Source organism: Eutrema salsugineum, unplaced genomic scaffold, assembly GCF_000478725.1.
Source record: "Eutrema salsugineum unplaced genomic scaffold, Eutsalg1_0 scaffold_9, whole genome shotgun sequence".
In the NCBI taxonomy this organism is placed as follows: domain Eukaryota; kingdom Viridiplantae; phylum Streptophyta; class Magnoliopsida; order Brassicales; family Brassicaceae; genus Eutrema; species Eutrema salsugineum.
The window spans coordinates 3,852,004-3,878,387 of record NW_006256342.1 but is presented as its reverse complement, the minus strand read 5'-3'; the positions used below and the strand labels follow the sequence as shown (position 1 = coordinate 3,878,387).

The 26,384-nt window shown below is 33.7% G+C and overlaps 4 protein-coding genes across 4 annotated transcripts; 1 reads left to right on the top strand and 3 right to left on the bottom strand.

The window, feature by feature from the left end:
- Positions 1-68: 68 nt before the first annotated feature.
- Positions 69-729, bottom strand: LOC18009192. The gene has a single exon (XM_024151970.1). It carries the CDS (start codon positions 648-650, stop codon positions 336-338), a length of 315 nt encoding a protein of 104 aa, XP_024007738.1. The 5' UTR covers positions 651-729; the 3' UTR covers positions 69-335.
- Positions 730-1,759: 1,030 nt separating this feature from the next.
- Positions 1,760-4,625, bottom strand: LOC18008281 (protein-tyrosine-phosphatase PTP1). Its single transcript, XM_006390672.2, has 9 exons — positions 4,216-4,625; positions 3,984-4,080; positions 3,802-3,884; positions 3,586-3,729; positions 2,860-2,994; positions 2,597-2,745; positions 2,376-2,517; positions 2,188-2,273; positions 1,760-2,099 (listed from the first exon to the last, which is right to left on the bottom strand). The coding sequence occupies exons 1-8, from the start codon at positions 4,429-4,431 to the stop codon at positions 2,190-2,192; spliced, it is 1,050 nt and encodes a 349-aa protein (XP_006390734.2). The 5' UTR covers positions 4,432-4,625; the 3' UTR covers positions 1,760-2,099; positions 2,188-2,189.
- Positions 4,626-5,364: 739 nt separating this feature from the next.
- Positions 5,365-7,428, top strand: LOC18009017 (protein ROOT PRIMORDIUM DEFECTIVE 1). The gene is made up of 2 exons (XM_006390671.2): positions 5,365-6,934; positions 7,181-7,428. The coding sequence occupies exon 1, from the start codon at positions 5,422-5,424 to the stop codon at positions 6,892-6,894; it is 1,473 nt and encodes a 490-aa protein (XP_006390733.1). The 5' UTR covers positions 5,365-5,421; the 3' UTR covers positions 6,895-6,934; positions 7,181-7,428.
- Positions 7,429-8,015: 587 nt separating this feature from the next.
- Positions 8,016-10,701, bottom strand: LOC18007972 (protein DETOXIFICATION 54). The gene is made up of 2 exons (XM_006390670.2): positions 9,515-10,701; positions 8,016-8,693 (listed from the first exon to the last, which is right to left on the bottom strand). Exons 1-2 carry the CDS (start codon positions 10,475-10,477, stop codon positions 8,130-8,132), a joined length of 1,527 nt encoding a protein of 508 aa, XP_006390732.1. The 5' UTR covers positions 10,478-10,701; the 3' UTR covers positions 8,016-8,129.
- Between the last annotated feature and the right edge of the window lie 15,683 nt (positions 10,702-26,384).

Here is a 26,384-nt window from a genome sequence, read left to right as displayed (position 1 = left end):
TTATTGTATCATTTTGGGTTGTGGTTGATTTGTAATGTCTGTAATAAACAAAAAAATTTGGTGAACATAAAAGCGAAACGGACCAAAGTTGAATAAACTGTCGAAAAAGATGAAAAAGAAAAAAAGAGAAGAAGATAATATTACATTATTGGGTTGTAAAGCACTGAGCCGAATACAAAAATTTGACAAGTGATGAGTGTAAGATCGTTTGAACAGAACTCAGAAGACAAGGCTGCTAAGATCTACAGAGGATGAACATTGATGAAGAAAGCTCAGTTATCGCGGCGATGAACAAACTAATAATACTATTTCCTAAGAGAAGAGTCGGATTGATTTTAAAGCTCAGTCTCAATTTCGTTGAAGTTCCAGTCTCTGACAAGGTCTCTTCTCACTGCACGGCTTCGCACTAACCGTGGCGAGGCTCCTTCTGTCATCAACAGATCACCAGCCTGAAAATTGGGTTGTGGGGTTACCTTTGAGGATGTTGCAGGGAAAGTGTTGGATCTTGCGGCTTGAATGAGTGATTTCCTCGTGAGGCAACTCGCAATCACGGAGCATCTTCCTTCATTGTCTGAGCTAGAAACTGAGTAGCTTCTAAACGAGTGGGATGGGCTCTCCACACTGTGACACACGAGGCAGGCAAAGCTCATTTCTTTTTGTTTTCTTCTGTGGGCGAATATCTTGTGTGTGGCTTTTGAGTCACAAGGAACACCCCTTTGGTTTTTTTAGTCCTGCATTTAAACAAAAGCCAAAGATTTCAGAAACTTGCATGCTGATGGAACATAAAACTACCCTTCACAGGGGCTAAGCTAGCCATTGACCAAAGTCAGTAAAGTAAATTCCTCTCAGACAAATTACAAGCTTATATAAACAAATATCTGACCAGTTTCAACTAGCACTCTTCGCTGACACATTTCATCAATAAGATCATGGCAATATAATCTCGAGGATGATAACCACTAACCACTACAAGTGAGTAGATAAAGAAACAAGACAAAGCTCATTACTTTACACGCAACTAAGAGTTCCTGAAAGACTTGTGACTTACATAGATAGCTAGTAAAAACTGGCAGCTCTCAAACCAAATTATTCAGAGATCTACATAACCTGACAGACTCATCAATGTCTCGAATCCATTTTTAGAAGCAAATGGAGGCCACGATGAGGTTAGAAGGCAGGCATATGAAATGGAAGGGATCACAACATTCTACAATCATGAGGCAAAAGAATTCAAGCGAAATACACTATGATACCCACAAAAGCCTCATACGATTCTTAACCATATGCTCAGAGTCTTGAGAATACAACACTACACCTTCGACAGCAAATTCAACCAAGATATACAAAATTTCCGATATAATTCATCAACTGGTGGACAAAATTTGTGAGATAAGTGGAGGATCCACAAGAATTTAAATCAAATTCCGCGTTAAGGACAGAGATGGACGACTGAGGAAGCATGAGAGAGAAAGAGAAAGAGAGAGTTTGAGATCTGGAGACGCAAACTTACCATTGAGAAATTCGCGAATCGGAATATCGTCTAAGAAGAAGAAGAAGCCTCGTGGCGATGATTGCTTATCGACGACCCAGAAGCTCAAAGGCGAAAGACTCGCGGCCGATTTTATAGCTAAGTTTACTGTGCGTACCGACACGCGCCGCCACAAGCGTGATTTCCCGCGTGCGACAGTGATTAGCTAATGGCGACATTACTTTAACCGCTCCCAATTTATATTATTTACAATTCACCACAGAAACTCGGTTTAGTGAAAACAAGTAAATTGTATTCAGCTCCAACCAAATCAAACCGATTCAATTTCTAGTCTTTTAAAACAATCTTGGCATTTCATTTGCTTCTTTAGTCAGCACTTCCACAGCATAAGTTCGAAAAAAAAACAACTTTTCATCACATCTGGAAATTTACAGAAATCGAAGAGTCTCAAAAAGACTCTTTTTCACAAGAGACACTACAAGATGATCGATCCATCCACACCGGTTTCTCCATAGTCAGGTTAAGAAGATGATTAGATACATTTGCGTATAAAAGCATCTTCCTCTTTACCCCTTCTATGCAGATGACCACAAGACAATGTAGCATTCAGCTGGATCAAAAGATAGAGAAGAGAAGAGTATTGTAAGCAAATTTTTAAACACTAAGCTCACTCAGCTTTGCTTGTCTAAATTGTGTACCTTTATGAACTTGTTCCAGCATTTGTCCCCACAGTTAGATCTTCTAATTCATCAACAATGGCATTGTAGCAAAAGAAGTATTGATCCTTAGGAAAGGATAAGAGTTGAACACGTTAGAACGCCCATGAACAAGACAACAATGTGGTAACATACAGAAATTTGGTTGTGCCAAGAAATTAGAAGATTACCATGGTTTGGACCATGCCAATGCGTTGGCTGCGGAATGTTGCCACGGTTTTAGCAAGATCCAATGCAGACATATCGCCAGCAAGAATTCTCTGGATTGTGTTATGTATCGCACAATATGTTCCTGTTCTTCCTATACCTGCACTGAAAGATACAAACAAATTCTCTCAGGAGACATTGAAAGACGCTTGCATATAGACACACCCATTGACATGCATCGTACCTGCAGTGTACAATGATTGGGCCGAGACTAGGCGGTACTTGATACAGTCTTTTTAGAATGTCACGGACAGCCACAGTATCCTTGGGAACTCCATGATCAGGCCATTCCGGATATTGAATATGCAAAACTGACATAGGCTGATCCTCTGTCTGAAACACAACACCACACAGTTCTCATTTCAGGTGTTACAAGTTGGACCCTTAAAAGAGAGGAACTTTGATCCAATAGAAAGAAGCAGTAGCAAACTGATACAAGATTCTTACCTCCTTGTAGTTAACCTCAAGATTCCGCAACATTAATGAAGTATCAGTAGTCTTTACCCATTTTGTCATAACAGATATACTGCCAAATTCTCTAGGTCTATCTTCGGCTTGAAAATAGTCCCCGCATTTAACAGTCTGTAACAAGACGCCAAATAAGTTAGTTTGAATACACAAACCAGATAAGTTCATTAATCAGCATCCCTGAGATAGTTATCTATCTTCAACACTGTTTATGGAACATTCATAACTTGCATACTGAACTAATGTTTGATTGAATAAGAGGGAATGGCATCAGAACCAAATGCTCACAACAACTCGACCAATATTCCTTCCCTTCTACTTGGATGTTTGCAACAGATTAGATAAATATGATACCGTCTAAATCAAATATAGTAACAGACGCCCTGATAATCAGCTCAATAAGTCTGTGAACATCCTTCCTTTTTTGTTATTTCTAAGGGTGAGTTCAATCCATAATTTATATGAAGGTTGGTGAGACTCTAGTACTAAGATAGGTTCGTATCAACTGCCCTCCAATGAGCTATTAAGTAGAAGAAAACATTAGTGTCAGTATCATGTGTCACTAGAAACCTCCTTACGAACTAATATTTAAGAATAAATGAGTTCATCAATCATCAAACAAATAAGATAGCAACACAACACCAACGAAAACGACTCATACAGACAATCGAGACAAAGAAGTTTGAAAACCTTGTAGTTAAGTACCTTATAGTTGTCGACCAACCGAGTGAGCATAACTATGATTGGGCAATGCTGCTGAATCACCATCTCCCAGAAGTCCTCCATCGTGTTTGGTAGAGGACCTTGTGTAGCTATGAACTCAGAAACACTCTCAGACGACGAAGACGTCTGCCAAACATAAGCCATTGTAAATAACCTTAAAAAAGAATCAATCACAAGAACTAATAATAAGAGCTGTACCTTGATGAAGCTTGCGTTGACATATCCCTTTGCAGGTGATCGATAGTCTTTGCATGGATTCAGAAGAACCCTATTCTTGTCAACTATATCCAAAGCAGAACAACAACAAAATGAAAATCCGATTAGAACCATCACGCTACCTAGCAAAGCCACAGAAATAAGAAAAAGGAAAAGACAATTACATGGCACAACGTCTGTGTATCTGTTTTTCTCAGAATTGACACTGTTCATAGCCACTGTACACCTTAGCTGCATCTCCGAGGGCCACAACCTATTAGCCTGCGTTTCGTTTCGATGAAAGTTTATTATGACCACACAGGAAGAACACTATGAAGAGTAAACTCTCAATTCCTCAGCAGTCGAGCAAGGAAACCAAAAAGAAGAGAAAAAACGACTCTAAGATGGATCTATAACCTGCAAATTGGCAAACTCCCGCGCGATCGAGTCACGATCTAGGATCTTATCCCTGAAAATCCCGAGAGCTTTGTGGCAATAACTGAGCTGATCGGGCGAGAGAGAAAGCTTTGAAGGAGGCGAATCAGCGGATGAGAAATCGAAACGCTTCGAGTCGATGGAGCCGGTGGTAAGATTCGCGGCGGGAGACGTCGTTCCGGGGTTTGCGGTCGCCATGGCCGATTGCCGGTGGGATCTAGGGCGACGGCAAGAAGTGAGATTGCCCGTCGTGTGAGGCGGAGAGAGGCGACCTTTTTCTCGTGTGTAGAAGTTTTTGATTGGCTGGCTCAGATTACTAACTTGCCTTTTGATTTGGTGCGCATTTTCTTTTAAGCATCCAATTATCGATACTTTACTAAAGTCGATGGCCATAATATGTCTAAATGAATATTTTTGGTCCTTATGTTTATATAAAAAATATATTGGCAAGCTTTTAAGCAAAGGAACGCCTGGTCCCTACCCTTTACCACTTGAACTTTCGCCGGAATATTTGTCCGGGGAGATTTTGCATTTTTAAAAAAACTTTCCCTTCATTAAAAAAAAAAGAATCACATTTTTCATTTTTGTTTTTCCAAATTTAATTGTTTCTCGCTAAAGTTGTCATTAGAGTTTTGGCGAATCATTTATCAAACTTTAGTGAATCATGTAGCGCCGAATCATCAATCATTTAGCAACATGTTAATTTAACTTAGGTGAATCATGTAGCACCCTCAAAATTCTTTCTAGAACAACCTCAAATTCTAGTTTTATTTCTTTACTTTCTTGGATCAGCTCTCCAAAGGTGTTTGGGTTCAACCCTTGCTGATTAGTGGCCACAGTGCCTAAAGACTCATTGTTTCTGCTTGAATCCTAATCTAAACCAAATGAAAAGAAAAACATGTCAAGCAAGCACATATAAATTTAGAAATAACTTTGATTAATAACATTGTATGGTTTTTTACACCCAAAAAAAACTTTGTGTGGTTTAAATAGGATTTGTGGAAAAAAGTCTGAGATTACTAACTTGAATTTGTTTTGGACCATTTGGTGCATTTTTTTATTTCTTTTAAAACATGTAAAAGTTATTTTTTTCAGAAAAAGAACAGACCCAGAAACCCTCTCTAAACCCTCCATTGTTTTTCCCTTTTCAAATTCCCGAAACCCTAGAGCAAACTCGCCGCTTCTCAGATGAAATCCATTTTCCGCACCATTTCCATCCGCCGTCAAACCGGCCGTCGAACCTTCGCCGATACGGCGGAAGATGCCTACAAATTCGTGAGAGACAGAGGCCTCGACCACGCGGTGGAGAGAGAGAAGAATCTCAGGCCGCTTCTCAGCATCAAGGACCTAATCAGATCGGAACCTTCCAAATCAGTTCCGATCTCGGTTATCACAACCCAGAAAGACTCCCTTCGAGTTCCCCTCCGTCCAATCGAGTTCATCCGGAGCTTCCCTTCCGTTTTTCAGGAGTTTCTTCCCGGAGGAATCGGCATCCATCCTCACATCAGCCTCACGCCGGAGATTCTCAACCTCGACGCAGAAGAGCAATTGGTTTACGGAAGTGAGTCTTACAAGCAGGGATTAGCTGATAGGCTATTGAAACTGCTTATGATAAACAGGATCAGCAAAATTCCTTTAGAGATTCTCGATTTGTTGAAATGGGATTTAGGTTTGCCTCAGGACTACGTTGAATCCATGGTGCCTGAGTTCCCTGACTATTTTAGAGTAATCAAATCCAAGTTTCGCGGATGTATTGGCGAATTAGAACTGGTTTGCTGGAGCAACGAGCATTCTGTATCTGTGTTGGAGAAGAAAGCTAGAGCAGTAGGGAAAGGAGAGTTTTCTAAAGGATCTCCTATTGCTTTTCCTGTCAAATTCTCAAACGGTTTTGTTGTTGACAAGAAGATGAAGAAATGGCTCGATGAATGGCAGAAACTGCCGTATATTTCTCCGTATGAGAACGCGCTTCATCTCTCGGCGACCAGCGATGAGTCTGACAAATGGGCAGCTGCTGTTTTGCATGAAATCTTGAACCTTTTTGTGTCGAAGAAGGCTGAGAAAGATGCGATTCTGCATCTTGGTGAGTTTATGGGGTTGAGATCGAGGTTTAAGAGAGTTCTCCATAACCATCCCGGTATCTTTTACTTGTCAAGTAAGCTTAGGACTCACACTGTGGTCCTTAGAGATGCTTACAAGAGGGGAATGTTGGTAGAGAGCAATCAGTTGGTGACAAGCCGTAATCGTTACATGAAACTCATGAGTAAGGCTAAGAAAGAAAACAATGCAGTGTCTAGCAGAAAGAGGGAAGACAAGGGGAAGGTAGAAGGAGAAGTCTGTGACACTGATGCGATAGCTGAGAATGATGACATTTCTGGTTCTGAAGTCGAGGATGAGCGTGAAGAAGATGTTATTGAGGACGACGAGGACGATGAAGATGATGATGATCAAGTGGATCAAAACCAGAGTCTGAACCGTGGTCGTAGAAACTCAAGTCCAAGAGCTGGTAGGAGGAGTTTTGGGAAATCAGGGTCACAGGAGAAGCCACATTCAAGTCCAAGAGCAGGTAGGAGGAGTTTTGGAAAATCAGGTTCACTGGACAAGCCACGGTCAGGACGCAACAAGGTCAACTTAACGACAGAGAAGAGGAGTCAGATGTCTTAAAGACTGAATTAATCTTTAACTGCGGCTGCATTTTCAGCTGGTTCGTTCCTTCTCCTGTGTAGCTCTATAGCTAATGTTTTTCATTCTTACTTCTCAGTGGATGAAACCAAGTTTTGTTTAAGAGTGTATAATTTCATAGTTATGCTCAGACCTTAAAATCTGACTTCTCCATGTGATTTTGCAGACTCGTGGTATCACCTAGTTGAATTCTAGTGTAAAATATTAGCAGGACTGAGTCTGAGTCATTAACAATATCAATGTAATGAGTAAAACCTCTTTCTTGCAGAGCTTCTTGAGATGTATCCTCTTGAGATATAATTCTGTACATGGCGACATGGACAAGTTCAGAAGAGTTATGACGAGATGTGAAACAGAACAGAGAAAGGAACCTGCATCAATTGAAGATTAGACAGCATATCACAATGTCAGAAGTAAGACGAGATTTGAGTTTCTTGCTCATGACAATTGGGTTACGACAACTAGAAATTTAAACCGAGTCGTTATTGATAGGGTATTTATAAGTCGAAACTTGAAGTGCCCGGAAAAAAGGGAAGACATTTGTATGGGGCTAATATGACAATGATATGTCGGGGTTTTAGGAAAATAACGGTGTCTGTGTCGGGTTTTGAAATATTCCGGTTATAAAATTTTAGATGTAATTCTACTTTTGCCGAAAAAAAAAACAAAAATGTAATTCTACCATTTTCTCATCATTGTTTTTTGACACATTGACCATTTGACCCAACTTAACATTTTTTTTTTTTCTATTTCTATGACCCAACTTAACATAACTACGCAAAATACATTCTAAAAAAAAAAAGAAATGGTTTTTTATTTGGGTTATGAAAACAACATTAAAGGGAGAATATAGGACAATAGGCAATTTCAGGCCTGTGCATTCAATGGTGTTTACTGTTTAGCTTAATATGGCCTAAAAAGGTTTCTTACATGCTTTTATTATATTCTCCTTATTTCATCATTTTTGGCAAAGTTCCGTATTGATATGGCCCATATCCAACATTCCTGTTTTTTAAATAGTTTTAATCTCATTTTTGGCAAAGTTTCAACGTCTAAAACTGATTTAGCTTCCACGAGATTTCAATTAGCAAACTCACTAAAAAAACCGAAACAAACACAAAACATTAGCAAACGAGTCAACAACACTCATCAATAGTTGAAATACCCCCCAAGATCAACCAAACAAGTCCTCTAAACTTTTTTTGTCCCACAATTTATTACAAAACACCACCCAACTTCTCATCACTTCCATTACGATCATCCAACAACAACAACGACGACTCTTCATCTTTCCCAACTTTCCTCATCTCCAAACTCGTCAACCTCATAGCCCTCACCGCTTCCCCTTCCCAATCCGTCTTCGCCAAAACTGCATACAATATCGAAACCACACAAGCCGCTTGAGCAGAAAGCAACCCAAACCACAACCCACTAAACCCAATTTTCAACCAAAACGCTAGTCCAACCGCCACAGGCGTCCCCACAAAATAAAACGACCCAAGATTCACGTGTGCCCCAACCGCAGGCCGACCAGTCCCTCTTAGAATCCCACAACCTGTAGTTTGAGGGCAATTCCCTAACTCGCAAAGCCCAACAATTGGCATAACCGAAGCAACCAACACCTTGAGTGGCTCGTAGCCAGTGAAAAGCCCTGCCCAACGCTCTTTTAATACCACAGTCCAAACTACATTCAATGCTCCTATTACAAATGCGCAAGCTAGAGCCACGTTTGCTGCTAGTCTCGCCTTGTACGGTCTACCTGCACCGAGCTCGTTTCCAACCTGTGAAATATTAATGGAAAACCACAAAAATCAAATCTTAAAAGTTAGTTATTGAAGCCAACCTTTTGTCACAAGTAAAGGAAACATAAAAGGACAAGTGGTTTCTATGAGGTTTTGAAGAGTGTCATGAGATTGGCAACAATAAATTAGACCACACTTGACTACTTTCTTTTCAACCACTTTTTATTTTATTTTATTTTTAGGTATGTTAACGTCCAATCACATACCACGGGGTGACCTATTAATGGAAGTTGATAAAAATATTTTTTTCACAACCCACACAGCACATTGCACGTTTTTTAAACCTTTTTTTTATCCTTTTTCGAAAAAGTTAAAAAATAAGTGATGACTAAGCCGTTACGGTTTTTTCGAAACCCATATAATAAGAACATACAAATCTATAATTAGGAGCAAGTTTCAATAACATAGTCATTATTTAGGTCCTCGGACACACCCAGACAGTACAAACTTATGCCAAGAACAAGAACAAAGTGTATCACATCTTTCTTGAGTAACGTTCTTGACAGGGTAACTTGTATTCACACCTTCAAGTTAATTCCAAGACATTAAAGTCCTAATTTAATTTATTAATTAGTAGTACCCACTCCAGTCTAATCAGAAGCCAAAAAAAAACAAAAAAAAAATACTAATGTTGGCTAAAAGACATTTTTCTCTACAGCTTGATTTTGAACTTTCAATTTTCAAACCCAAATCAACTTATTGACTCAAATCTTGACCACTTATTAGTCAATATAGTCTTTGACTAAAATCTTGACCACTTAAAAATCCATTAAAAAACAGAGAGAGAGAAAGTCACATACCCTAGCAGAGACGCATCCAGCTAAAGCCATAGGAACAGTGTACATAAGACTCGTAGTCTGAATCAAAATCCCAGTGGCAGCCACCGCAAGCTTAGGATTCTCCAAGTAACCACCCATCACAATCACAATCTCATACCACCACCACTCCAAACATATCCCCAAGCAACTCGGAACCGCCACTCTCATCAACGGTCCCAAACCTCCGACCAACTCCACCACAGACGACGACTGATTATTCCCCACCACCATAGACCCACTAACCTTCTTCTGCAACCTCCCACTAGCCCAAACATAGCCCACCAAAAGCCCAACCATGATCAAATTCGTCACAACAGAGGCAGTAGCCACACCAGGAACACCCCATCGCTTCACCATCACGAGCCAATAATTCAACGGCACGTGGAACGCTACAGCGGCTAACGTGCACCACATCATCGGTTTCGTCACACGCTGCGACCTCAGGTAAACACGTAGCGGCTGAAGCAGAGTGTTAGTCAAGAGATCGGGAAGCGCGTAGAGACAGTACTCTGCTGCTGTAGCGGTTATCTCCGGGTCTTGGCCCATGAACAACATGATGGGCCCGAGGTTGATCCATAGGAGGCTGATGGGCACGGAGGCGATTAGTAGAATCACCACCATACGGTGGAGAGAGAGCGAGAGGAGATGCCAGTTCTTGCTCCCAAAGGCTTGGCTACAGACTGGCTCGAGACCCGAGGCGAGTCCAACGAGGACTGAGTAGCCTGTGATGTTGGTGAATCCGATCGAGAGAGCTCCACCGGCGAGCTCGAGGCTACCGAGACGGCCGAGGAAGAGGACGGAGACGACGGCGCGTACGTAGACAAGACAGTTCATTGCTGTGATCGGTAAAACCATAGCCCAGAGCTCTTTTAGCTCCTCTGTGACTTGAGTAAAGGTTGGGTTTTTATGGGAAGAGAAATCGTCTGATTGGGTTTTGTCCTCCATTTTAAAGCCGACTTTTTTTTTCTTTCTGAGATTCAATCAAACAGTAGAGAGTTTGATAAAACAGAGGTAGAGTTATAATTTAACAAGGAGAGAAGAGGAAGCCATGGGAGGTAAAGTTGCGAGCTTTACGGGTGAAACAGAGAAGGGAAATGGAAGACGTGAAACAGGGGAGCTAGAAAGGAAAGCGAAAGGAAAGAAAGTAAACGCAGAAAAATAAAGATCTATTCGTTTGTCTCCTGAAAGTGAAAGGAGGAAAGCTGCAATAAATAGAGGAGAAAGAGTTTTAAAAAAAAAAACAGAAAACTTAGACCAAAATTAAACAAAAATTAAATATCTCCTTTGCTTGTTTAGAATTTATCACACAGATACAATAACAATTTTGTTTTTATTACTAATGTGTTTTTCAATAATTATGTTAACACCACTTTTCTTTTTTCCAATTGAATACAAAATTGTTGAATAAATAGTATAATGCTATGTAATTCAAAAGGTAATAAATGGTCTCAAAACAGTATTATTATTATTTTAAGAAGATTTATTACCTTTTGTATTTGTGTTCCAAAAAAAGTTGTTAGATTTTTATTTTGGGAACTTTTTTTGGCAAATACTAATAAACAATTATAATCAAAGTTATTTCTAAATTTATCTCTTTTGCTTTATTGTTATTTTTAATAAGATTGACTTGTTTTAACTCAAACTTAGATTTTAAGTAAATGGACTTAACTGTAATTTGGATTAACTCAAAATTATTTTATATATTCATATCTCCTTTTCCGCAAATATTTGTATCTCTTTTTTTTCGCAAGTATTTGTAATCTCTCCGAGGTAATCAAATGGCCAAAACAAAATATGTTAAAGTAAGAATAGTGTCGGACTAGATAATGGACAAACTAATAGGAAAAATATAAGAAAACAATATACCTGCAACGTATTACTGCTTTTTAATTATTTTCCGAGTGAGAATAAAGAAAACCTAAAAGGGTTGGGGGCCTGAGTAAATTAAGGGATCAAAAGTAGGAACCAATTATAGTTGTGATTTATTACATGCTATGATAATTTATCCCATTTCTATGGTTATTAGATATTATTGTCTCTGTTTTATATGAGATGTTTTCTGTTTTGAATTTCCTGATATGAAATTACTCAAAATTTAACATAATAAGTAATAGTGTGTAGCCATTCCATTGGTTTTAGTTATTGGGTTTTGTGCTATCTAAGTATCTATCATAAGACCGCCTCTATCGAAAAGTTCTCACTTGGGTTTTTTAACATTGTATATATATAAAATAATAGTTAGATATTAGAGGGATTTTCAAAAGAGGAAAGAGTATCTAAAATTGCTTATTTGAGAATTCTTCTCTCCTCTTCTGAAAACCTCTCAACAAATATTATTTTTATTTTATTTTATATAATTTTTTGAGAACCTTTATACCTTTTTTTTAGAACCCCATGGATAGAGATGCTTTAAGAATCACCCTCAAACTTTCACATGCGTGTTAAAGATGTCAACAAAAAAAAAAAAAAAAAAAAAAGAGAGAGATAGGATGATAAAATGCTACGTATTTGATACTATTCTAACAAATGTATTATGCATGTTACGTATTTGAATGATATTTTATTATATGTTATATCCACAAAACATTTAAGCTGACATTAATTTTTTCATTGAAGGAAAATCATAGAAAATATGTATCACCGTGACTTTAACGTTAATTTTCTGTGTTGTGATTTCATATGTATATCTTTAACCATCAACAAAGAAGACACTGTAAATTCCGATCAATGTGTAGATGCTCTCATATAGTTTAGAACGTTGTTGTGGTCGGATTGTAGATTAGTAGGGTTCATTAATTAGAAAGTTCTAATCGCGCAGTAGAAAGTTCGGACAATGGCGTCATAGCATGGGTAAGGCAATATTCAACTATGTATCATGCAAATGGACAGGTATGCAATTATAGTATATAGTATGTTCTAAGCCCAAACATGAGCATAAGCAACAAAAGCAAACAATAAACATATTCCAGATTTTTCAACATGCAAAGCTTACACTCCATTCATCCAAGCTTGTTTTCATCACGAGCTATAATACCAAAATATGAAACAAATATCCAAAAAAATCGTTACAAATATGTATCAGACAATTTTATTTTCTTATAATTTTTGTGTAAAACATATTGAGGATTTTTGACTAAAAAAAATATAACGAAGATTTGAATGATAGACATATGTTACTCTATTACAAGTATAGCGGCTGGTAGAATTGATTAGGTCGGATAACTAGTGGCATTAATTGACGATATTTTCATTCACTTGCATCGTGACACGTATTTTTATCCATCATGCAGCTATGCTGTTTTTTTTTTTTTTTAAGGAAACAATTTGTTCTAACGAAACTTTAAACGAGCAAATCGGAGTCTAACACGACTCCAATACCATTCCATCTTTCGATATTTTACAAATTGGTTTTATTCAATGATATCAAGATTATAGGCTTGACTTACTTTTACTTTCTAAAACGTCAAATACAGAAGAAGTAGAAAAATATGGTATTTCACGTGTTGAGTTCACGTGTAAATGGTGAACTAGTGACGAAGACAGGTGATTTTCAATGTGCAAAGGTATTTTGAGTTTTATTTGGGTATTTTAAAATTACTCTTTCCATATTCTAATATAGTATGTCAGTAAATTAGTAATGAATATAGATAATGACACAGAGACGAATGTAGCATAAATCATTAATACTAAACTACACACTACAAGAGATAAGGTAGATAACATCACTTCTAAAGTGTCAAATTCATTCTTTTATTATATTCAATACCTAAGATTAATCGCATGTTCTCTTAAAACGGAAACTATTCGAATATCACTTTATTATCAGATACATATTTCAGAATAATTCATATTTCAATACTATTTAAAAGTTCATGACTTTCCATGTCAAAGTCAATTAACAAATGGATTGACTCATGTATTTTCTGTCTAGTACACTAGTATACATTAAATATTTTATATTTTCGGTGAAAAATAAACTAGTAACATTTTAGTAGAGATAAGTATATATAATTGTTAAAAATAAGAAGTTAGTTATTTGCCTGGTTGTTTTTTCTCAAAACCAAAAATTGGTTACCTAACATGATTGTCTCGAAGAATATGTTTACGTTAGCTAAGTATATGATTTTTTTGGAAATTATTAAGATTGATGGTACCTAAATGCATCAAACACTCAAAAACTGATGTACTTCCTCTGTTTCATAATAGTTGTCATAGATTAAAAAGCAGTAAATACTCAATTTTATTTTATTTTTATGTTTTGGATTAGTTTACTTTATAATTAATTTATTATTTTTATTAATATTACTTTATCTTTTCCACCAATAGAGAATGGAAACATACATTAATTACAAACAAACATGTATTAATTACACACAAAAAATTAAATATTGTGAAACAAGAAAAAAAACTCAGAAAATCAACTATTAGAGCATGTACATCAGTAAACCCCTAAGAGGTTCACCAGAAAGAAGTTCATCAGAATATAATAATATTTTTTTTTTTGGTTTTAGGTTTTTTTTTTTAATTCGAAAATTATAATTTTTAACCAATCAGGATGATTTATTTTGGGATGATACCGTCTCTTCAGGTTCGTCGGGATGATACTGTCTCTTTAATATTAAGATCTTTTGTCTCAAAAACTGTGTCATGAACCTCTCTTGATCCCCTGATGTACATGCTCTTATAAAATAGAGGGAGTATTAATTAAACAAAGAAAATACATGTTCGAATGTAACAGAGAGTTATCATAATAATCGATGTCTATTGTTTTGGGTATAGGATTCTTAGACCATGTTCAATGATAGCAATTTTTAAAAAAGTGCTTAAGTATTAATTAATTATTAAATTTGAAATTATCTCCATTTTTTAACATATATCTGGTAAGCATCGCTGCTTAAAAAGCTTATCTAAGCATCGATGCTTAAATTCTTGAATTTTAATGATTTAATTTTTTTAAAAAATTACCTGCATTCCTAAGCATTTGCATTGAACATGCTTTTAGACTGCCCCGAAGCTAATACCGTAAGAGTTTATTATAGTGTGTAACGCAAGAATTGCCACGCGTGGGAGGAGAGAGAGGTTGCACGTTCGCATCGCAGCCGCCTGACAAAAATAAGTGAGGTTCTGTTAAAAGTTGGACATTAAATCAGGTGTTAGGGATGGGTCGCATTAATGTCACAAGTTGGAGTACTAAAAAGGACTGACGAAGACTAGCTTTATTTTTGTGCATTTTACAAGATATTGGTTTTCAAAAAGAGTATTATTTTAGACATGATCATAGGAATAATTTTTTCCTCAAATACTCATGCTATAGTCCACGTTTTACATTCATAATATACTTAACGTATTTGATAAGCTCAGAACCAAATAGATGTTAAGTTCCGTTAGTTAATACTTGCCATTAATCAATCTTGTAAGATGGAGTGCATTAACTAGAATCTACAAAATGAATCATTTAGAGACAAAGGACCACTCTAAAAATCAATCTATTTGAAACATTTGAGACAAATGAAGTATGTAATAAACATTGCTAAATTTTATTCAGTACGAGTTAGTATTTAAATTAAAAATTCATAAAATTAAACAATTTTAAACACGTCATATATAACATAGTTTAATATTATTGTATATTTCTTCGATATAAGCAACAAAACTAAAATCATCGAAATACTAATATGAAAATATTATCAGATAATTAAAGAAGATGAGTTAAATCAACTCTATATCCAGTGTGGACATGATATGAATAAGTTTTCAGAATAATATTATTTTTGGTGATCTACTAAAAATTCGAACAAAACCCATTAACAACTCTTCTTAAAACTTTTTGCTGTAAAAGAATTTGAACAAAACCTTTAAACAGTGTGATACGATCAGTTTTAAAAAACCAGTGTGATAAGATGCTTCGTTAGTCATCACATACTAAAACTGAAGTTAATCCATCAGAGACTTAATTTTAAACTATTATTTTTGAATTTTATAAAGATTAAAATACAAATAATGCACGTACGGCTACCCATAAACCCAGAAGAAGATTGTGACAGGTCCGATAATACGACACGATCGATATGTTTCTTAAACATCACTAAGACTCAATTAATATGTCAGTTTTTTTGGCTTTATAGGCACTTGTTTATATTTCGGGGATTTTTTTTTGTCCACCGAAGTATATAGAGTTATTTAAAAATTCGACCAAAACATGTGTCTTCCGAATTCAGCATAAATTATACTCCAGAGAAGCTGATGCCTCGTAAACCAGTCGAAGGGGCTAAAGTTCCACAATTTTACTGACACACTTGTAAAATATTATAATCCTTCAATGATTATAGAAAAGGTTTGTGGCCTCCTAATGTCATATAGAAGTTTTCACCAAAAAAATTTATTTATACTATTAAAGTAGGTAGATGTACGTAAGAATAATAATTGACTATGTGTAGGGAAGAATCTTGGATAGGGAGACGGAAAATTGAGATTGGTCATGTGAGTGTAATGTAGATTGTATTACATAATCACATAAAGTTTCTACAAGGTTACATATTATATAGTTTATGTGTGGCTAATATGCGATAAATGTGATTTCGTTTATAAATAACAGAGGCATATATTTAATTTAACTAAATGGCAGACAACACATTCCTTTTGTTTAAAGCTATGCGTTTTATGAAAGTAGATTCCTATATCTTGGTACAACCTTATTCTTCTAACCTCTAATATTCCTCATTTCTCATAAATTAACTCAATTATTTTTCTATAACAAAAAATAATATTTTGTGCTAGAAATCTTCTTATAATATTCCTCTAAAACAATGGCGAATTAGTTTGGTAAACATATATCCCCTTAATGAATTATATTCCCATGTGAAAGTTTATGGACATATATCTTATGCGAACACAAGAGAGACAGTTTTCTCAAATATATATTTTTTGTTAAAATGCTTTTATTTAAAATTTAATATGTCTATAATTTATTTAAAAGGATATAAATATAAAATTTATTAGCTTTGGTTACATGAGAAATTTTAATATGAACGACAAAAATAACCGACATTATTTATGAAACAAAAGAGAATATGATACAAGTAGTTGCTATGAACATACTTTCAAACCTAATGCATGGAGGACTTGAAAGCTGAGTAGTGAGTACGCAGTTGTAGTTAATGTTTTCACAGTTTAATGTTTTCGGTTAGAAATTAAATTATACATCAAAAATAAGATCGGATAGTAAGACCATCTCCAATGGTTTAGAATCTATTTTAAATATCTAAACAATTAAATATAAATATTTTAATATAATATAATTATATAACTAAATTTTAATTCTAAATTTTAAAATTATCCAAAAAAAGTAACAATGTAAAATCCTTAAAAGATAGAGTTCTTAAACAATAACTTTAAAAACCCTCTCTCTTATTTTTTTTCATTTTTTACTTTATTTTAAATTCTAAAAACCTTTCTAAAATCTCCATTGAAAATGCTCTAATAATATATAAAATACAAATCGACTTACTATTCTCAATTGATTTCATCTAGAAAACCAAAAAAGAAAATAGAATTCTCACATCTTCCGGTTAAACGACAACATAGAATTGGCATACTTAAAGGGAAAAAATCGTTACATATACACATATACCTTAAAATATGTATTTATACAGTATCTTAGTTGTACGGAAGATCATATTAAACAATTTTAACACAATCGAACTTGTAGCAATTATATTTATCAGTAAACAAACTTATACGGGCTACATGATATTCGTGATCTACACAATTTGGGAATTGTATATCAAATTTTCGATAATAGAAAGCATTTTGTTTGAACAAAAGAAAAAACGAAAGCATTTTTTTAAAAAAAAACTGAGCTTCTCCGTTTTATATAAGAGATTTTTGGTCGACTATGCTTTAATGCAAGTCAACTTTACTTATTTAAAAACATTGTGAATTTATAGATAACTCGTTTAAACTGGAACACTTTATAACAAAATGATATATTTAGCTCCACCTATGAAAAGTAGTATCCGTTAAGATTATCATCATCACAGTATGCTAAATAGTTGAAGATATATATGTCTAGGCTGGACCTTCTCACAAGGTTTAGTGCAGAATTCTGATAACTCGGTAGGTTTTCACCATGTTTCATCGACTCTTGTGGTGGAAGCATTAGCAATTAGAGCTGCCTTTCTCAATGCGATCAATTTAAACATTATCAGGACGATACTCAACTCAGATTTGCTGATTCTAATCCGTTCAATTACCACCAGCTCAATAATTTCAAAAATCTATGACATTTTATTGGATATCGCTATTATTGTATTTCTGTTTTAAGTATTTTTTTATCCTTTGTAAAAGTAATATTAGGACGAACTCTGTGACCAAACAGGCCCTCAAAAACTACCTTGACTCTGTTTAATTTATAAAAAAGGTGTTGAACAAAAAAAAAAATGTATGTAAACAATCAAGAGGAATGAAACTATAAATTAGTTAAATTAAGACATAAAGGTTAAGGAAATTCAACTTCATGGAGTAAAAAAGAGATATGCGACGCAGTGACGAAACAGTTTAATCTTTGTCGTATCTATATCAGTGGTATACTTGAAAATATATATATAGGTGCCGAGAGAATATCGATGATGTGAGTTACTGAAAAAATTCCAACACGTAATATAATAATGGGACCCTAAAGTAGTATAAGAATTGAACGATCGTATTCAGCTCCATTATGAAAAAGGTAAATGCTAGGCTAGTTAGGTAAGGAATAGAATATATATCCGAGTATTGGCACACTAAAGGCTAGTATCGAGTATCAACGCACGTAATCGAAACTAAAATATATTTATTTGTTTTTAAGAGAAGAGACAAACTTCTCCTCGACACGACAGCATCTCCCTATCTGAATTTCAGCTTGTATATAATTGGGCCCTATATAATTTCATAAACTTCATAATCAAATTATTCATAAGGCAAAAACTCCTATAACTTTGGCACTATTCTTTTTTTTCTTTTTTTTTTTTTTTTAATTTTGGCACTATTCGTAGTTAATTAAATTCTAATTTTACTACTAGACTATTGATATTTCTTTTTTTTACTAAAAATTTTTATTTTATAAGTGGATCATTTTTAGGAGTCTTATTTTGTAAATTTGTTATTTCCGAATTTGAAACACCAATGAAAAAAATTATCTTCTAATTTACACGTGATTGACATATGAAAAGCGGATCATGTTATATAATTTCTTTGCGAGATAGCTATTGGGGATCCAAACTTGATATAAAAGTATTTCCACACGATCTTTCAACTAATAGTGTAATGTAGTGTAAAATGTAAAATGTAAAATGTAATGTTTATCAGAGATAGCATGATATTTCTTCTTTTTTTTTGTTAAAACATGATATTTCTTAAAAACATGCTGATAAAATGAACCAATTTGTTTTTTAAAAAGGAAAAATGAGCCAATTTCTTCTTCTTTTTTTAACAGTCGATCCCAATCGATCTTTAATATCCCCCAACCCACATAGGCACCTACGGACCTACCAAGTACCACCACCAATTTACGTTTAAACGAGAAGATGGAGTTAGTCCGAGACCAAACAAAAGTACATTAAATTTAAAAATTGTATATACCCTTTGTACTCAACGACGAGAAGAATTACAATAGGTGTTGTATAAGGTGTAGAGGGCTTTACGTAGCCCGTTTAATTTGATAATGGGCCTAATTGGTATCGACAAACTAATACAGTCTCATTAAATACCGCTATCAATCTTACGGGCTACACTTCTTCAGTGTCCTCTCTGTCTATATTTTCTTTTGGTAGTCTTTTTTTTTCTCGTTTTAGTGCTCTCTGCGGTTTATCCAGTTTATCGTGTATTTCCAGCGTCTTCGAGTTCTTTGAGTAGATTCGTGGGATTATTCTTGATCAGATTTTCAGTTTTAGTGGTAGGAGTTTATAGTTTTAAGTTTTTTCTATTCCGTTTTCATAGATTTTATCTATATGCATGTTAGTCGCTCCTTCCTTTAGAGTTTTGTTTCTCTCTTTAAGGCTTTCTTTTCAGAAATATTTTATTATTCCTCCGATTTATGTTTTTTAATTAGGTTTTGTATCTTTGGCTAACAGTGAATAAAAGATGAAAAAAAATATATATCGAGTGGTTGTTTATAACCTTTTTATTTGACAGAAAATCAGAAAATTGCTAAAAAAAATGACAGGATTTTGTACTCTTTTCTTTAAAAAAATTCTGTTGTTTTTTTTAGTCTTTCTAATTGACATAACTTAGGTCCGCACATAAAATTGTAAGAAGGGTCTCTTGATATAAATAGACGTGCATGTGGCTACCTTTTTATTCATGCAACGTGCACGTATCTCAAAGTGTGTTTTAGTTAGATAAATCGCTTAGAAACAGAAATTTTCTAATTAACTAATAATGCTGTATTATCCTAATCGAATATAAATGGAAAGGTAGAGCGAGAGAAAAGCAAACATCAATTGTTACCAAAAAAAAAAAATTGATCTGGTCAACCAAATCACATTAGAGTCTGATCCTTACCCGCCATGAGTCCGTGACAAATCCGAGTCAAGTGAATTTGACCGTTTATAGTTCTTGTTGGCTTGTTGCATGTGTTTTAATCGTTCTACTCATCCTAAGCAGTACGTATATACAAACATATATGCAAATCGGATAAAATTTCAGGCCATTCTGTAGACACTAAACATATACAGTCTCACTCTCACTACTAGCTCTGTTAAATAATTAATATGAATGCCGTTGGAAATGTGAGAGATTGTTCGATGCATATAATTGAATTTGAAAAGCAGAGAGTACCAAGTAGCTACTATAGTATATATACGATAAACCGTTCTAAGTCTTTCGACCGTATATATAATCCAATCACTTGTAGATGAGGGAGTAAGGCGGAAATATCAATTTCGGTAGGGGTTGATTTGAAAATGATGAAGGGTTTTCAACTTCAATATAGAAGAGACAAACATTTTAGGGATTCTTTGGTGAATGGCCATATATAAGAGCATCCTCAACGGTAGTAGTATGAGGAGGGTCTCTACTTAATTTTCAAACTGAAAAAAAACATTTAATGGGCTTTAGTAGCCTTTTGTTTTGTGCTCTAGAGCTTCATTAGAGACGCTGACGTATCAACGTCTGATTGGTCATTGGCTTTTTATTTTTTTGTTTATTTTATTTAAAACTTCTGAGTGATATAGAGACTTTCCACTTGTTATTTTTTGTCTTGCTTGTACAATTTTTATGATTTGCATATTTCTGTTTAATTTGGTTTTATGTAATGTTTGTTTAAATTTTAAATTAATAAAATAATTTGTATTCATAAAATATTTGTATTATTAAAATTACAAATATAAAAAAAAAATTTTAGAAACCCTCGTTACATCTCACCATTGGACCATCATGTTTGGAAGAGATGTAGTACAGGTTTTAAAATCAAAAAAATTAATAAATCCATTAAAATAATAAATTAAAACCCCTCACAACACCCTATTGTTGGAGGTGGTCTAAGAGCATGATTATCGCAAAAACTCATTTGGGTTTCTTAAAGCATTTTTTATGATTAAAATTGGTTAAAAACACCATTTAAGAAATCTATAGTTTTAAAGGGTTCAATGGGGGTTTCTAAAAAAATTGGATGCAGAGATACTTGCTGCATCAATCGATCGAATATCTTCAAAATCTCCATATCGAAAACTTCTCATGTTCACTCTCTCGCCACCACAGACCTCATCCAGCTACCAAAATCCATGTTTTTTCCTTCTGCTGCTATCTCTGAAACCTCCGGAGCTGTACTCGCCGGCGATTTCCCTATAAGCAGATCGTGTAAAACCACTCCTTCGCCGGTGACGTCACAGAGCCGATCCTCCGATGCAGACGACCCAATGCGGTATAGGCCGGAACAGTCGCTGATGCCGACGGAGAAACTCAAGCGACGGAGAGAACGAAGAAAAAAATTGTGTCGGAAAAATATAATGAGGAAAGAAGGAATTTTTTCCCCCAATTTGATAAACCAGTTAAAAGCAGCCACATGGCACTAGAAACGGTTTCCTATTGTTCTGAAATAAGAAACGTTTCTAGACATTTTTATCCCCAACTGATTAAATTAATTAAGAAATAATACTAAGAAATTCACTTGAAGACAGCGATAATCATGGTCTAAGAGCATGATTATCAATGGTTTCTCCTTGAATTTCTCCTTAATAAAAATATTATTTTAATGAAAAAGGAAGGAAAAGGAGGAGGATCGATCCTTATTTAAGGTCTGCAAGGATCGATCCTTCCTGATGATGTGGCATATTTTTATTGGATGCAGTCTCTAATTCTTTTTAGCCTCTCATTTTTTTATATTAAATTTTCTTTTTAAAATTTTTTTTTATGGGTTTCTCCAATATACATCAAAATATACAGATTTTTTTATAAGTTTCTTAAATGAACTTTAGAGTTGAGTCCACGCTTCGCGCGGGTTTTAATTTATATTTGTGTTTTTATTTGTTTTATGTGCTTAATTTAAAATATAATTTATTTGATAATTTTTTTTCTTAATTTAATAGATGTTTTTTTATGTTTGCATTGTGTTAATAATGTTTGTGTTCTGTTAGGTATTCTTATTATTGTTTTTATATAAGATCAAATTTCTTTTAATTATGCTATTAATTTTTGTGTGGTTTTATATTTTATCTATCACTATTGTGTGATTATAATTACCTTTTTATAAACATTATTTTTATCTTTTTAATTTAGACTTCGTGCGTTGTGCAAAATTTTATTTTTAATCTGTTATTATTTAGAACTGTTGAATAGTTAATTCATCATATGTATATATCTTTTTTTTCTTTTTTATTATATTTTTCTCATTCTCTATCTTCATATTCTCATAGTTTGTTATCTTTTCTTATTTTTAACGTCTTTGTTTTCGTATTTTCTAAAATTTATCTTCATTAATTTCATATTCTTCTTCTTCTTGTGTTTTTTTTTTCAAATTTTTCTTTATGGTTTTCGACTTCTACATCTTCTTCTTTTTCTGATATTGTTTCGTCTTCATTTACATATTATTTAATATATTTTGATTTCTCTTCTTTTTTCTATTTTTTATTCTTTTTCATCAACTTTTAATTTCTTTAACTATCATCATTTTCTCTATCTTTTTCAGTTAAATAATATATATTTTGTAATAAAATCTATATAGTTTTAATCGAGTTAGTATTACAATTTTCTTTAATTATTAATAATACTAAATATATTAATAATAAATATAAATATACATGAATGCACCTTTTAAATATGTTTTAATGTTAAAATTTATGAGTTTGCTAATGTGGACACCCTAGATGAAGAGAAAACTCTCCTATTATATAATAGATTAAAGAGAAACCTACGTGGATTTCTCTGATAAACAGGGTCTAAGAGAACAGCCATAACTCACAAGACGTGTTCACACTAATGTAAGTAGTCTTGTTTGAGGTTGGGTCTCTTGGTGAAATCTGATGGGCAATTAGGTACTTTGATTATGACATTTTCTTAATTTTATGGACATGAACAAAAATAAAATGGGAGCCAAAAATTCTATCCCATTATCGTATTATGTTTCCTGATTTCGTTGGATATTTCGATTTTCGAATCCACTATTTTACTTTTCAAATGAAAAAATTCACTATTTTTTTTATTATCAAGTCTTTTCTGCATATCTTTTTCTTTTCTTAATTGAGTAAGTTATTTTGACATATTACTCCAAGAGAAGAAAACAATTCTTACTCCTTATCGGCTTGTCCGCATAACTTTCGATTTCAAACTTTCCACTTTGTACCAGATTGATAATTTTCATTTAAGTGTTGTAAAAATGACATATACATATACATATTAATTCTTATAAGATACTACTTATAAAGGATTTTTTTCTTACAGCTTTTATGCCGTCCATATTTTATTGATTACAATTTAAGGAACGTCGATTTGCGTTGACAGCATATCATCCGGTACAGGGTTGGTTAATTGGTACTTATGAATTTTGTAGTTCCCAGTCCCACTAACACACTATCTCTACCTTATGGTAACTTTTCTTGATCCTAAATAAAAAAGAAACATCAATCAAGGCATAAGGGTTATAAATTTTGACAATTAAAAAAAAAACAAAAATTTAAAGAACATTTGAAATATATAAGAGATAAAACAAAAATCAACCAGAAAAAAAAATTTTGACCGATGATAAATGCCATTTGTAATATTTGTTTATTTCGACATCTGCACCCGATTCCCAACGAGCTTCAAACTAGTTTCATCACTGTTCATAGTTAAATTTTACATTCTGATTAGTGATTCTGCATTCAAATCTTATAGTAATTTAGAAAAAAAATGCAGATTCGATAAATTCATATCGCATTACCATCACAAAAATTGTATATTGCGACATGCGATTCCTATAAAAACTCAACATCTATGGAATGAGTCGTAGAGAAAAAAAGAATATAGAAGAACACATTTATTATCTAATCAGCTGGTTTTAGAATTTTAAGGTTGTGACAAACATATATCTCATAATAATTTTATTGTAAAGCATGCGATTCGTAGAAAAACACAGAAAGAGACCACAGAGGAACAATAAGAGAAGAACGCGCATATTTATTAGTCAACTAGGGTTTTGGGTTGGGACAACATATATTTCATAATTATGGTTCTTCAAAATGAGGTGACTTTTATTATTATACATTTATTTTATTTTATTTTCAAAAGGGTTTAGTAGGAGACGATACCACTTCAGTTTAGTGGTGTCTTGTTCACGCATGCGGCTGCTAAAAACAGTCACAAGACTTTTGGATTCCTTGAAAATACATATTCTATTTGATTTCAAATGAAAAAGAATTATAGATTTTTGGTTCATATTTTCGAATTGATAGAGATCATATATTTAGCGTTTTATACGACGTTGTAGAAAATAGTGTCCACGTTAATCAGGAGATTCCCTTCAAAAATTACTCCTCCCAATTCAATCTAATTTTTGTTTTTGTTTTGTTTTCCGTTTTGAAATATTTGTCGTTTTAAAATTGTACTTCATGTTGAAAATATGCGTTTTTTTTTTACTTTCAATTTTATGATTTGGTCTGAAATACTTAAGATAAAAGTTAACGACAAATATAAAAGAGGATGACAAAATAATTTATTTTAAAAAAATTATAATATACTTTTCCATAAGTTTAATTTATGTAAAAAATGTCAAAACAATAATGTTTATTGCAAAATGATGAAGTATTAGCAAATGCTATTAAATTTATATGGCGATTTGTGGGTTGCCAAAATTAGAACTCATCAACCACATTTGGTCGTAATTCAAATATGTTGTGTTGTTTAAACTACTCGTGTAAACGTGATTTGATCTAACACGTAAACTTTGGCGTGAATGTAAAAGTTGTTAAGGATGTTTTTGTTCCGCCATTGGTACTTTACTAGATTCAAATCTGAGATCCGGTGTGTTTCATTAGTCTAGTATGGTAATTTATCGTTCTTTACAAGGGACAAGCAAGAGTAGTTTACGAGCTTCTCCAAGTCCGATACAATCGAGGGAAATTGGTCACAACTGACCTTCACATTGTAAACTGTACAATTCCGTTCGTAGTTTTCGTACTAATTTTTTTTTTTTTGGGTTTTGAGAAGCAAATTTTCTTTCCCATTATTTGTTACTTTTCCTTTTCGTATAAATTTTTGTGCAGTAGAGAGATGGGAAAATCACTGAATCATAAATTTCAACGTATCTTTTTGAAGGTATATGACTCATATCCGACAAGTACTATTCGTTGTAATAATCTGCAATTTTAATACCACTTGAAATGAGTGCCTTTCTCACATTTATGTCTCCTCGTTTTTGGAGTATCATTTTGGGATTCTTAGTTTCAGGTCGACGACCTTTCTTTCATTAAGTTGGTAAATAACTTTCTTTATGTTGATAAAGTTTTGGATAAGTTTTTTCAACTTTTCTTGACTATTTGTACAACCACATAATTCAATGTCTTCCACATTTTTTAATTATTGTTTTAAGTGATTCTATTCCATTTGTCCTTCTAAATGAATTTTCTTTTATTATTAATTTACAAAAATACCGTTAATTTTGTTTACATTAGTTATTTTAAAAGACATCTATTGGTTTACTACTAATTGATCAAGTAAGTCTTTCAATTTTTTTCTCTGATAAACTTGTTTTTAATAATAAAATTGAAATAAGTTTAGAGCTCGCATCAAATATAGAAATCGAAGTATTACACAGTAAGTATATTGGCAGTCTAAAATTAAAATTAGTTTGCTGGGTCAGTTCTTTTAAACTCTTCTCATTTAGCTCTATTTTTCTAGACATTGAAGTATAACACAATTAGTATATTGGCAGTCTATTTAAAATATATATATATATGCATAGAAATTTGGGTCAATAACTTATAAACTATTTTATTATATTAAATAGACTTTGCGTGATAATATATAACTTAATTACAAATAATTTGAGACTACCTATATTTAAACGTAAAACTGTAGAATGAATTTGATAGGTAGACCGGAGTCACCAGAATTATCACAATAGAATCACATATTGAGCAGAGTTACATTTTGGCGTTTTTCTCTCACTCGTCTGTTTTTAATACATCAATATATAGGCGATAATGAGCTTAAATGGCGTGGGCATGAAAAAAAGCAAAAATAGTGTGGGCGTACGTACTGGCAAACAATGTCAATGAAATTTACAAATTTCGCTCCACCAATTGACTTAATTTAAAAATATAGTTGTGAGGCATTTTTATGATTTTTTGTACTAAAATAGAAGCTGAATGGCATTTTGGTATATTTTCTTTTTGTTAAGCTA

Excerpts from the sequence above, each read along its gene's own strand:
- LOC18009192 (XM_024151970.1), bottom strand. The coding sequence starts at position 650 with ATGAGCTTTGCCTGCCTCGTGTGTCACAGTGTGGAGAGCCCATCCCAC.
- LOC18008281 (XM_006390672.2), bottom strand. The coding sequence starts at position 4,431 with ATGGCGACCGCAAACCCCGGAACGACGTCTCCCGCCGCGAATCTTACC. Across the intron at positions 3,885-3,983 it reads ATACACAGACGTTGTGCCAT|TTGACAAGAATAGGGTTCTT; the intron begins GTAATTGTCTTT and ends CTTTGGATATAG. Across the intron at positions 3,730-3,801 it reads TCAACGCAAGCTTCATCAAG|ACGTCTTCGTCGTCTGAGAG; the intron begins GTACAGCTCTTA and ends TATGTTTGGCAG.
- LOC18009017 (XM_006390671.2), top strand. The coding sequence starts at position 5,422 with ATGAAATCCATTTTCCGCACCATTTCCATCCGCCGTCAAACCGGCCGT.
- LOC18007972 (XM_006390670.2), bottom strand. The coding sequence starts at position 10,477 with ATGGAGGACAAAACCCAATCAGACGATTTCTCTTCCCATAAAAACCCA. Across the intron at positions 8,694-9,514 it reads CTGGATGCGTCTCTGCTAGG|GTTGGAAACGAGCTCGGTGC; the intron begins GTATGTGACTTT and ends AATATTTCACAG.